This window comes from Cotesia glomerata, linkage group LG5 (genome assembly GCF_020080835.1).
Source record: "Cotesia glomerata isolate CgM1 linkage group LG5, MPM_Cglom_v2.3, whole genome shotgun sequence".
In the NCBI taxonomy this organism is placed as follows: Eukaryota; Metazoa; Arthropoda; class Insecta; order Hymenoptera; family Braconidae; genus Cotesia; species Cotesia glomerata.
Genome location: NC_058162.1, coordinates 3,288,318 through 3,302,677, shown reverse-complemented (window position 1 = coordinate 3,302,677; position 14,360 = coordinate 3,288,318). Strand labels below are relative to the sequence as shown.

Here is a 14,360-nt window from a genome sequence, read left to right as displayed (position 1 = left end):
TCATTTACTTTTATGATAATTCACAAAACTTCGGTCATATTCAAGAAGGTTTTCAATTTCTCCATCACCATTCATAACTGCAGCTTCATACGTTGAATCATATTCAAATAAATCTTCACGACGATCTAGAACAAATTTATCCATCACACGCCATGATTTTTCAATCTGTAACAATTACAAATCAATATTTAAGTTGAATTAAATTTAAATAATAATGACACTGAAATATCAGCAGACACTTGAAAATTTTTTTATTTTTCTTGAAAAATAAAATAAGCCTAAAAAATTATTTAAAAAACATTGCATTTCTAATTTTTTAAAGATGGAATTTTTAAAATAAATTTTAATCTTATGATTTCTTTTTAAAAAAATTCATTTCTTACTTGATCACTGATGAAATATGAAAAATAACTAGCTAACCCTTCGGTAAGCCACAAATATTTCCACCACTTATGAGTAACTAAATTTCCAAACCAGTTGTGATTTAATTCGTGAGTTAAATTAATTAAATCATTTTTCCCTATTTTTTTACTCTCATAATATTTTCCGTAGAAAAAAATCATTTTCTCTGAAAAATAATAATCAAATACGTTATTAAGTATAAATAATAATACTCGCTGAATTGATTAAAATAAATTAATTACTTCAAAAAAATAATTCCCCAGTTCTCCATTCCGAACGTCATCATCTCAGGTATCACAACCAAGTCAATTTTTTTAAACCCATGATCTTGATAAGACATACCAAGAAAATTTTCCAGCGACTTCAATGCTTTAAAACCATTTGATAATAGCATCTCTCCACGAGAAGCAGCATTTTTTCTAGTCCATATTCGGAATGTTTTATTTTCACTGTGAGCTAAATAATCTAAGTCGCCCACAATAAAAGCTATTAGATATGATGACATTAGCGGAGTTTTTTCAAACTGAGTCCACACATGATTACTGCTATCATTAGTGCTAAGTATTGAATTAAACCGAGTGTTTGATAGTGCTGTAAATCTCCTATTATGTTTAATAGAAATTTGAAAAGTCGCTTTAAAGGCTGGTTCATCCCAACATGGGAAAGCTTGACGGGCATAATTGGGTTCGAGCTGAGTTGACACTAACCATCTAAAAAAATAATTTAATTTATAAAATTAATTAGTTCAAAAAGTTATAAAATTTAAAAGGACTATACACAGAACTTATGAGCAAATAAGTATAACAGGAAAGATATATTTATGAAGAGAAGTAACAGAGAAAATTCTACGAATTGTATTAAGTAATATTAAGTTAAAATAAATAAATGTAATGTAATAGAATTAAGTTTATGTAAGGACATATGTACTCTGTCTTATTTCTAGGCCTTTAAGGCCGAAATAAATAATTTATAATAAAATTAATTGGTTCGAACGAAAAAAAAATTAAAAAATTAAATACTCACTGTTTATCACCAAATGTATCTGTGTAATTACTTCGATAAAAACCTTGAAGATTATCGTTAATGACACCACAGTATTTCAGGTGTAAAGTGTAATTACCTTGTACTATTTTTTCATTAAATACGATACTCAAAAAATCATTTTTAGTATCAATTGTGTAATTATTGGATTCATATTTATTACTAGCATTGTTTAAAGTAATGTTTCCTTTTATTTGAAGATTTTTTGCATGTAAAATTATTATATTGCTTTCAATTTTTGCTTCAATTAAAATCAAAGATTCACCATCAAATGTGAAATTGTTCTCTTCAATATAAGGAATTATATTAATTGTATAATGGACCGGAATAAAATGACCAGGAAGACGATTTTGTGCACTAGCCGAACTTAATGTTGCATGAAATTGAATAAATATTCCACACAAGATAATTATTACAAAAATTACCAATGATATAAGCAAATTTGAAGTTACCATGTTCACTTTAGAAAACTATTTGTCAGACTGTCTAACTTTTTAGAATTATATATGTACTAAGATCTATTCATTATTCATCACAATAATAATAGTTATTACATTTATATCTGCTCGTTATCTTTATCATTAACCTACGTTTGAGTTATTTCTCAATATAAGTAAAATAGATTAAATAACTACTTTTAACAATTAATTTCAATTGAAAAATAATAGATAACTTTAAAAAAATAAATAATAAGTATTGTACAGTTACTTTTCAATAATATTGAAATAAAAATAAATTATCGACAGGAAATTATAACAAAACTTTGATATTAGTAACAAACGTTAGGTTGTTAAAAAAAACTAACAATTCTTCACCTGCGAAGATATAAAACTCTTAATATCGCGCTACAAATGCCATAAGGGCGAATAAGCCTATTATACGCCCTTATGACACCCGGGTGCCATAAGGGCGTGCCAATAAAATATTTTTCGGGAATCGACGTAGTTATGCCTAAAACGGGCAGGAATGCAAAAAAAAATTTTGGTACGCCTTTATGGCACCCAGGGTATCTACCGGAAGCCATAAGGGCGTACCAAAAAAAATTTTTAATTTGAAAAAAAATTTTTTTTGCCATTTCTACGCGTTTCAAGTAAGTATACGTTGTTTCCCAAAAAAAAATTTTTTTGGTACGCCCTTATGGCTCCCGGTAGGTATCCTGGGTGCCATAAGGGCTTACCAAAAAATTTCAAATTTGAAAAAAAATTTTTTTTGTCATTTCTACGTGTTTCAGACATAACTACATCGATTCCCGGAATACGGGATACGCCCTTATGGCATCAGTTACGCGATATAATTTATGATTAAAAATTACAATTGTTAATTTATATTTGATTTTCAGATCTATTGAGACTGCATATAAATAAAAATGAATGCTTTAAATGTGACTGTTACGATGATGAATCTAGTCTATCAAATGCATTAAATCGGAATATTCGAAATTCAGGTAATCAGTATTTTTTTTAGATGTAAATTTTGTGATTTTGCTACTGCATATTCATCTAATTTACAAGTACACAAACTGAAGCACGTTCATAATGCTTGTTGAGTACAAATTACTTTAAAAAAAAATTAAATGGCAAAAATCTGCCAAAAATCGATTGCTCAGTTCATTAATTAGCACGTTAATATTATAATTTATAATAAGAGCTTAGGTAGGAATTAAAATTTTTATAGACCAATTGTTGTTATTTAGTTGATTATATATTGTATTAAATATATTATATTGAAGATTATAATTTTGTATAGTAATAATCATGAAATGTGACAAAATAATAAATGACAATATAGATAAAATATGTATAACTACATGGACGTTATTATTTTATCTGTTAAAAATAAAAATTATTTTTAAAAAAGTTTATATTTAGAGTATTTATCTTGCACCCTGAATATTTTTTCGTAATTATTGTAATTTATTTATTAAAATTTAGAATAAGAATATTGTTGGAATAATTGATATTTGAAGATGAATTTAAGAAGAATAAGATAATAAAAAATTACCTAATAAGTGTAAATATTGCTTGAAAATTAAAAAAATTATTAAAAATTTATATTTTTCATAAAAATAATTATATTATTGTTCATCAAATTTAATAGGAGAAAAAAAACTATTTGATGATAAATTGTATGAGTAATTAACAAACATTCTTTGATATTTACTTAATAAAGTCCTTTCGCATTCAATGTTAAATAAAAAATATTAGATTATGGATAAAATTAATTTTTATCTAATACCCAGTAAACACATTTACGTCAATGTGACGTCAAAATGACATTGGGCTATGTCAGGATTTACGTAAGATACAAGTTACGAATGAGTCATATATGACTCATTATTTCAAACTTCTTGACGTAAGATTCTGACGTAAAAATATGACGTAGTCATGACGTTAGTATTATGTCTGAATGACATTTATGACATTTATGAACTTAATGTGGAAAGTATGAAAGCCACAATTTATTATTTAATATCCAACTAAGTGACTAGTAGCTGTCACTATAGTAAATAACAACTCTTTCATCTTAAAAAATTACAGTTTCAAACAGTAAAAATTGCCATTTCAATATATAGTTGATATTATGAGGAGAAGGGGAACTCAGATGAAAGAGAACGGGGTCTCACTCTGGGAGAATTTAACATTTGAAACAGTAAAAATTCTACTTTTAAAATATACATTTTAACAGTCCAAGCAAGTCAATAAGTACAGTTTGATTTTTAGCGTTGCGATTAAAGTTTACAATTTTACTTTGTAAATATTGACATTGCTTGTGTTAGAAATTTACTAACTTTATTTTATACTTTTTACATATCATAAGATCATTTTTTAGGTACGAAATGATAAATATCAACGTCTGAATTCTTAATTATTATACTTTAACATTTTAGACATTCACATAGCGAATATTACTGTTTGAAATAGTATTTTCTTCCATGTAAATAGTGAATTGTAGCTCTTAAATGGTAAATATTGTAAAAGTAATAGTAAAATCACGATTTTACTGTTTGAATTGGTAATTTTTAGGAGTTGATCATTACTTATTATAAATCGACTGTTATTTATTACAGTTTACTTTTTTCCGTGTGTGTAAGTATTTAAACCTCCTATAGCTTTTGAACCATTAAACCGATTTTATTGCGGTTAACACCATTCGAAAGGGCTTGTCCAAACTTAGATTTTGAATACAATTTGGACCGATTCGGACCGATGGATTTCGAAACATCTAAAAAAAACCGTAAAAAAAAATTTTTTTAATTGTTTTTTTTGGAATAACTTTCAAACAGCTTTATCGATTAACTCCAAAAACAAATCAGCTCTTAACCTTAAAAAAACCACGTCGATTGCCGCTAATCCGGTCAAAATCGGTTGATTCAATCGAGAGATATCGTGTAGAAAATAAAACCCAAAAAAGTGTTTTTTTCAGAATTACGCCAAAATTTCTAGTTTGAACAATTTAAACTTAAAGATTCCTCATGAGGATTTAAAAACTGCGTCGAATGTCGTCAACCGCAAGAAAATCGGTTCATTCATTCAAAAGTTATTGCGGTTTGAAAACAAAAAATAGTGTTTTATCAAACTTCTATCAGATTTTTGAGCTCGAAAAGTTCAAAACAACATTTAAATTGTATTTTTGAGCTCAAAATTGTCATAAATGCCATTTTAGGCGCCCAGATATGGAATTTTCTATTTTTTTTTATCAATACTGACAAAATAATTGCTCATTTTAAATATTTTTGCAAGTATTATTAATTTTTTCAATAACAAAAAATCGATAATATTTTTTAATGACTATTTATTATATCATAACTTATAATTTTGTATATTTTGTCAATCGTATTTTGCAATTTTAAAAGTAAAATACAAATATTTTAATCTGTATATTTAAAATAATTATAAAATGTCATTGAAATGCCGATATTTAAATTTAATTTAAGAAAATATAAAGATGATAATGACCTAAGAGAATGGCAACTGTAAAATAATTTTCTAAGAAACATTTAAATTGTATTTAATAAAATGAAATTTAATGGCATAAAAAAATTCATAATGTATTTTTTAATAAACCCTTTTTTCAAAATAATTTTTCATCAAATTTAATTTTAAATTATAACCATCTACTTCACTGCGAATTTCTTGTAAATAATTCTTTGCTTCTTTTTCTCCTATAACATTTTTCAATAGTTCTCCCCACTGTCATAGAAAGAAAAAATAATTATTAATTATTATAAATTTGTATAATTTAAAAATTAATTACTTACCTTAGAAAATTGGCTGTTGTTTCTAACATTATATCCGATAAATATTATACAAACATGTAGAAACTCATAACGACTATCGCTGAATAATTTATTTAAAAATTATTAGTAATAAATAAAATCATGGAATTAAAAATATAATTATTATTATTAACTCACCTCTTCTCAATTTTAGTTCGATAGTCATTTATAAAATTCAATACAGTTTCCAGACCATGACTTTCCTTTGTAAGTTCATAAAAAAAATACCACCTGTCTAATTCATTAATTGTAGTGTTCATCGCTAAAAACAAAATTTGATTTGAAAATGTAAAGTTTGATGTGCAACTGAGTGCTTGTAAAATATCTGTATCTCGATTCTCTAGATATTTCATCAGTACGGCATTCCAGGTATTTTCATCAACATAACGCATTCCTCCACATAGTATTTCCGATTTAAGATCCATTGGAAGCCTATTTATCAAAAAAATTATTAACTAAAAATAAAAAATAGCAAAAAAAAATTTTATACTTACGGATTTTCTTCAAAATTTTCTAGCCACTTCGATATAATTGAGAGAGTATAATTTTTACATAAATTTGAACCGAACAAACAAGACCATTTGATAATTGATTTCTTCAGAACCATCTCGATCATGTTTTCATCAGTTGTTTTATCAACAAGTACATTTTTTTCAATATTTTTAAGCGAAGTTGAAATGATTTTCTAGAATTGTTTTAATAAATTTATATTATGGGTTCTTAATCTATATTATTAAGAGAATAAGCTGAAATAAGCAAAATAGGCAATTTATGATGATAAGTATTTAGGTTGCATTCGAAAATGCTGTATCTCTAGATACATAATTAAATAAATGACCCTGTATCTTGTGAACTATTGAAATTTTTAAAGATATAAGCTCACCTCGACATTATACTCGTCGAGACCTTTCATTTGAGTACAGACTTTAATTTTTCATATATTTGTATATATTATATATATGTATATATGAAAAATATATCAAAATGCATGTGGGTACTCAAACGAAAGTTCTTAATGAGTGAAATATCGAGATGAGCTTATAACTTTAAAAATGTCAATAGTTAAAAAAGTACAGTGCAATTTAACAAAAATCACTATTTAATGAAACAAAATTTTATTTTATTATAGTTCACATAGTGACTGCAAGGTTGTTAGTGGTACATAAAAAAATTAACTAAAACGTTTTATCATGTACCTTATAGCTTTCATAATACGAAGAATGTGGTAATGATGATTCATGTAATTGATGTAGGTTATTGAATAATGTCGCCCATGGCAAAGAATCCGTTTCATATCTAAGATACTCCATTAATTCAAAAACGATACTGTAAGAGACATATCCCTTGTCTGCTAGTTTAAATGCATCATCAATAAGCTGAGCGCGATTTAAATAATGAATCTTGTAATAGTTTTCGGAATTTAAATAGTTTGCAATTGATTGCCAATTTTTTTCATCATAATTTACCCGATAATATCCTGTAAATAGTTCAAAACTTAATTATAGAAATACTTAAAATAACACGTGTGCATACCGAATTGTTGTTTGTTGCTTATGAGCCATTTATCCGATTCTGGCGCTGAAATTTCTAATGAAATTGAATCTGGGTCAAGCCAATGAGTGATTGCAGTATCATTAAAGTCCATGTCGTCCTGAGTGGCAAAATTTAGGGGAATCCAATATTGATCGGTAGAAGTTAAATTAGAGTGTCGCAAAAAACGGGATTGCGTTATTGTTGCTTTATTAAATGTGTAATTTCTATTAATTGTAATCATTGGATACCCTGGAGTGCTTTGCCAATTGTTAAGAGCTTTTTCTAAAGTTACATTCATATTTCCAGACACTTTAGTCAACTCGTTAAAAAAACTATCTGAAGTAACTACTCCGAATTTACTGTAAATTAAAAAGTTAAAATTTAATCAAATAAAAATTCCAATTATTCAGTTATACTAAAACTCACTTATTGTTTAAGTAATTCCTTATTCCTTTTCTAAAATTTTCTTCACCGAGTACGTACTTGATCATTCTTATGATAACTGCACCTAAACAAAAAAATTTTTTGAACAGATACAAATTTTAATAAAAATTTTTTACTTATTCAACACTTAATGGTAACAAAAAATTAGAATCTTATTTTTAAGAAGTTAATCAGAAAAATAGACCCGGAAAAAATTTTAAAGTTATGTAAAATTCTCATTATGAAAAAATAAAAATTATAATATCCACCCTCACACTTTTCCTGAAAAGCAAGCACCCGCAAAATGATTGCTCCATTTTTTGTTACAAAGAAAAGAAAATATTATTATGATTATCATTATTATTATTTAAGGTATTTAATATATCTATATGTACATATACAATATATATATATATATATGTATATTTATATTTGACTCGAAGATCGATGTTTATTGATAAAGGTAGATAGTTATTATTATTATTCTAAGCCGAATACTCCCGATCCAAATTCTTGAAGAATGACTAATTTTTTATTATTACTTCTTCACCATAATATTTTATCGGTATGAGGTCTCATACTATCAGAGAAAATTATTATTGTTATTATAATTTTTATTTTACTTTATAATAATTTTAATGAAATAATATTAATTTTTCATAACTTTAAAATTTTTTTCCGGGATTCGCTTAAGAAATTTTATTTACTTTTATGATAATTTGTATAAGTTTGGTGATATCCCGAAAGGTCTTTAATTTCTTCATCACCAATTATAACTGCAACTTCATACGCAGAATCATATTTAAATAAATCTTCACGACGATCTAGAACAAATTTATCCATCACACGCCATGATTTTTCCATCTGTAACAATTACAAATCATTATTTAAGTTGAATTAAATTTAAATGATGACACTGAAATCAGCAGATACTTTAGAAAATTTTTTTTTTTTTTGAAAAATAAAATAAGCGTAAACAATAATTTTCAAAAAATTGCATTTCCAATTTTTAAAATAAATTTTTAATTCTATAATTTATTTTCTAAAAATAATTCACATGTCTCTCAATTTTAATATCATAATATTAAAAGTTTATTTCTTACTTGGTCATTGATGAAATATGAAAAATAACTAGCTAACCCTTCGGTTAACCACAAATATTTCCACCACTTATGAGTTACTAAATTTCCAAACCATTGGTGACTTAATTCGTGAGTTAAATTAATTAAATCATTTTTCTCTTTTTGTTTGCTCTCAATATTTTCAGTAGAAAAAAATTTTTTTTCTCTGAAAAATAACAATTAAATAAATTATTAACTTAAGTATAAATAAACAAATTAATTAATAAATAAATAAATTAATTAATAAATAATTAAATAAATAAATAAATAAATTACATTGATTAAAATAAATTAATTACTTCAAAAAAATAATTCCCCAGTTCTCCATTCCAATCGACATCATCTCAGGTATCAAAACCAAGTCAATTTTTTTAAACCCATGATCTTGATAAGACATACCAAAAAAATTTTCCATCGACTTCAATGCTTTAAAACCATTTAATAATAGCATCTCTCCACGAGAAGCAGCATTTTTTCTAGTCCATATTCGGAATGTTTTATTTTCACGGTGAGCTAAATAATCTAAGTCGCCCACAATAAAAGCTATTAGATATGATGACATTAGCGGAGTTTTTTCAAACTGAGTCCACACATGATTACTGCTATCATTAGTGCTAAGTATTGAATTAAACCGAGTATTTGATAGTGCTGTAAATCTCCTATTATGTTTAATAGAAATTTGAAAAGTCGCTTTAAAGGCTGGTTCATCCCAACATGGGAAAGCTTGACGGGCATAATTAGCGGGTTCAAAGTTAGTTGACACTAAACCATCTAAAAAATTTTAATTTATAAAATTAATTAGTTCAAAAAGTTATAAAATTTAAAAAGACTATTCACAGAACTTATGAGCAAATAAGTATAACAGGAAAGATATATTTATGAAGAGAAGTAACAGAGAAAATTCTACGAATTGTATTAAGTAATATTAAGTTAAAATAAATAAATGTAATGTAATAGAATTAAGTTTATGGACATATGTACTCTGTCTTATTTCTAGGCCTTTAAGGCCAGAAATAAATAATTTATAATAAAAATTAATTGGTTCAAACGAAAAAAAAAAAAAATTGAATACTCACTGTTTATCACCAAATGTATTCGTGTAAGTACTTCGATAAAACCTTGAAGATTATCGTTAATGACACCACAGTATTTCAGGTGTAAAGTGTAATTACCTTGTACTATTTTTTCATTAAATACGATACTCAAAAAATCATTTTTAGTATCAATTGTGTAATTATTGGATTCATATTTATTACTAGCATTGTTTAAAGTAATGTTTCCTTTTATTTGAAGATTTTTTGCATGTAAAATTATTATATTGCTTTCAATTTTTGCTTCAATTAAAATCAAAGATTCACCATCAAATGTGAAATTGTTCTCTTCAATATAAGGAATTATATTAATTGTATAATGGACCGGAATAAAATGACCAGGAAGACGATTTTGTGCACTAGCCGAACTTAATGTTGCATGAAATTGAATAAATATTCCACACAAGATAATTATTACAAAAATTACCGAATGATATAAGCAAATTTGAAGTTACCATGTTGACTTTAGAAAACTATTTGTCAGACTGTCTAACTTTTTAAAATTATATATGATACTAAATTCTATTCATTATTCATCACAATAATAATAGTTATTACATTTATATCTGCTCGTTAGCTTTATCATTAACCTACGTGTGAGTTATTTATCAATATAAGTAAAATAGATTAAATAACTACTTTTAACAATTAATTTTAATTGAAAAATAATACATGAACCTTCAATATATTATATTGAAGATTATACCATGTATAGTAATATCTCATGAAATGTGACAAAAATAATAAATGACAATAGAGATAACATATGTATGTAACTACATGGACGTTATTATTTTATCTGTTAAAAATCAAAAATTATTTTTTTAAAAAAAGTTTATATTTTGAGTATTTCTATCCTTTGTATCCTGAATATTTTTTTCGTAATTATTGTAATTTATTGGTTAAAATTTAAAAATTAAAAATATTGTTGGAATAATTGATATTAAAGATGAGTTTAAAATAGAATGAGATAATAAAAAAAATTACCTAATAAGAGAAAATATTGCTTGAAAATTAAAAAAAATGGTTACCAAAAATTGTACTTATTTTTCATGAAAAATATTATATTAAGCTGTTCCATCAAATTTAATAGGAGAAAAAAACTATTTGGATGATAAATTAAAAGTGAGTAATTAACAAACATTCTTTTGGATATTACTTTTAATAAAAAATCCTTTCGCAATCAATGTTAATTAAAAAGTAATAGACAGGGATGTAAAAATTAATTACTTTATTCTATTATCCTCAGTAAATGCGTTTACGTCAATGTGACGTCAAAATGACATTGGGCTATGTCAGGATTGCATGTAAAGATACAGGTCACGAATGAAGCCATAGGCGACTCTTCCGCTTATTTTAAACTTCTTGACCCCAGGTGGAAAAATATTATAATGTCATTATAATGATTTGCCCATTATAATGTCATTATAAATGTAGTTATAATGTCATTATTAATGAGTTTGCCCATTATAATGTCTGCTTATAATGTATTATAATGTCATTATAAATGCATGTAAAAATATTTATTTTTCCAAAATTTCGTCAAAAAATCTAAAAAATACCAAAAACTCTGCTTTTTTAAGATAATTAGGTTTTGAGCTGGAAACAGTCAAAACCAGAAAGATATATTATGATAACTCTTCACTTAATAAAAATTTTTAGGAAAGATTGGGACCTCAACACCAAAATTTTTTTTTTTTTTTAAATATAATATTTATTAGTCATAAATTAACCAATATTTGTATAAAGATTGAAATGGATAACCCCTTAACATATTAAAGTTAACTTTGTAAAAGTTAGTGGTAAGAAGCAAGCAAACAAAATCTTGAATTTTTAAAACTTTCCTTCAATATCATAAAATGTACTTGAACAGCTTTGAATTTTTGAAATGAGATCTTGTACTCGCAATTATATAATCCAATTGAGTTCTTCTGTTGTTTCGGATAAAGTAACTTCAATATTATTAACAGAGCGCGAAATGAACTGTCTAATGATTGCAAATGATAAATTCCTAAACTTGGACAAAAATTCAATAGTACCAAACGACTGATTGTTATTCCATACTATACAAGAATTGCACCTTTTTTTTCTCTTAAATATTTTTCCGAATTATAAATAATACCATTAATTTTTGCTTTTTGCATAAATAGCATAAGGTTCTCGCTCTAATACATCAACGTCAATCAATGTTTCATTATGTAAAAGCTGATATTACTTGTCTTGTAATTAAATTGTTTTTTAAAAACGTTCAGCAACGTAATTGTTTCTCTTTCTCTTTTACATTATTATTTTCAGTAAAAATTTAAGATTCCATAACTTCATTCATAGCATTAGGAAAATTCTAAAAGTATTAGCAATTTCAACATTAATTTTGTTTGGACCATGGCCGCATTTCAATAATTCTCTGTTTACCATCTTCAAACGGATTAGGTTGACCAATTTTGACATTGGTCCCCATAATTTTACAAATCGTGGTAAATGAAATCAGTTGATGGGTAATGAAAGGTACATTTGTTGAGTCCATATAGTTGTTCAAATTCAATACAAAATTTGCGAATTAATTTCTTCTGCAAAATCAACTTCTTTCTACTTTTTTACATCATTTTTGTAATAAAATCGACGTAACTTTTGCTAGAAGTATATAGTTCTGAAATAGTATTTTATTTTTTCAATTTTTCTCGCAATAAAATTGGAAAATGAAAAAAAGAACTAAGATTTAAAATTTCCTGAAGCTCTTATAGAACGATGCATACTTTAAAATTTCTTGGTACTCTATGAATAATGTCTGGAACTCTTATGTCAGAGTATTTCTTGATTTAATTTTTTATCGAACGCTTTTTCAGAGATACTTTTTGTTTCTTTTGACCACATTCCTATCATAGATTTAAATACGCCGATAAGAACCATGCATGTATTCAGGGGACAAAACCGATGGAAAGATCAAAATATGGTATCAAAAGTGCAGCAATAGAAACTCCTTTAGCATACCTTTTACATGTTCACGGCCTTCTTTGATAGCAATTTCACCACATCTAAGGAGTACTTGCGTCTGTACGGATAGGGATATTCTTTTTGAAAATGTAAATGAATGATTATGTCCTGACCCAATAGCAACACGTTTCTCCTGGATGCGTACAGTAGGGACAACTGTAAGTACCGTTAAATAACATAATGTCTAAAAGCAGCAGCACGAGCAGGAGCATCTAAAGATGCTAACTGTTAGAGCGATAGCAATATTGTGTTGATTTCCTTGATCCGGGTGGACCCACGAAAACCCCTCTGTAATTAGCTTTTGTAGAGTTGTTACAAACGGTTTCAAAACGAAGTTGTTTTTGGTTTTTGGTGATTACTGTAAAATAAACCAGCTGTTATTTTGGAACGATCGACGATGTTTTGAATTAATATTTAATATTTGTAGTTGAATGGGCCACAATTGACCATTCGAGCTTTTTGGAAACTGGAGCACCATCAAAGTTCCGCCATATTAATAAAGATCATATTTCTTTTTCAAATTTGCAGAATGACAAATTTTTTAATTGTTTCCATCCATGATATCTGTTAAAATATCATCATTTTTTATTCCTTGTCGCTTCATGTTCATCTATTAGAGAATACAATTTTCTTTCGCTCAAAAATCAATTATGATCGGTACTACATCATATTCAACGAAGATATGGTTGATTTTTGAAGTTAAGTTGGACAATAATTACACAAAAACATCGTCGTTATGCGTAAGTAATCCACCTCTGTACTCGTCCACATTCTTCACAAATCGCATGTTTGTGTATAGCCGTGTCAAAAGATGGTATTTCAGATTTTAGAAACTTTTTAAATTGATATTTATTCCTCGGAATATTATTTGGCTGGGGTAGAAAATTCATGAAACATTTGTAATAATTCTTCTATCGCTTTTTGTCAATGAATTTGAGAGAGAAAATTTTTAAAACTTTAAGAAGAAAATTACCACATTTTTACCGAGGAATCATTATAAATAGGTTTTCTTGGACCACATTAATTCTTCGTCATCTTCCCATTGGTGATGTGAAAATCATCATTATGATTTGAACCATGATTGTCTGAATGGAGATGAACTTGAATAAACATTTTCTTTTGAGGATAATTATTTGTTGATTTATTAAAACTATATTCTTCACTGTCTTTATTTAATAAATTAATATTTTCATCTGGGAACAATTGTTTCATTGTGATTTAATGAATTAGTTATGTTTTTCCTTTCGCCGACTCAGAAAGTTCTCCGGGGAATTGTGAACCGTTAAAATAATAATAATAATTCTAAGTCGTTACATATTTAATATGGGCTCCAATACTAGATATATAATAAATTATTTTTACATTTTCTGGTTCTGTAAGATATTAATTATATTAACGAATATCATGGCGACGAAGTGAGATCCAGTCGTTTTTACCGCTCTGCATATATTACGTTGAACTCTTTGTTAAATTAAGTGTTTG

The 14,360-nt window shown here is 26.5% G+C and overlaps 1 protein-coding gene across 1 annotated transcript; it reads right to left on the bottom strand.

Moving 5' to 3' along the window:
* LOC123265311 (aminopeptidase Q-like) lies at positions 1-14,090 on the bottom strand. Its single transcript, XM_044729006.1, has 15 exons — positions 13,955-14,090; positions 12,876-13,034; positions 9,096-9,567; positions 8,779-8,962; positions 8,383-8,539; positions 7,679-7,760; positions 7,253-7,611; positions 6,916-7,196; positions 6,214-6,404; positions 5,858-6,151; positions 5,702-5,780; positions 5,515-5,633; positions 745-1,112; positions 384-568; positions 1-165 (listed from the first exon to the last, which is right to left on the bottom strand). The coding sequence occupies exons 1-15, from the start codon at positions 14,088-14,090 to the stop codon at positions 1-3; spliced, it is 3,231 nt and encodes a 1,076-aa protein (XP_044584941.1).
* Positions 14,091-14,360: the final 270 nt, after the last annotated feature.

Coding starts and splice junctions, on each gene's coding strand:
- LOC123265311 (XM_044729006.1), bottom strand. CDS start 14,090: ATGAAACAATTGTTCCCAGATGAAAATATTAATTTATTAAATAAAGAC. Junction 7,761..8,382: donor TTATACAAATTATCATAAAA/GTAAATAAAATT, acceptor TTTTTTGTTTAG/GTGCAGTTATCATAAGAATG. Junction 1,113..5,514: donor TTGATGAAAAATTATTTTGA/AAAAAGGGTTTA, acceptor TTATTTTTTTAG/ATGGTTAGTGTCAACTCAGC.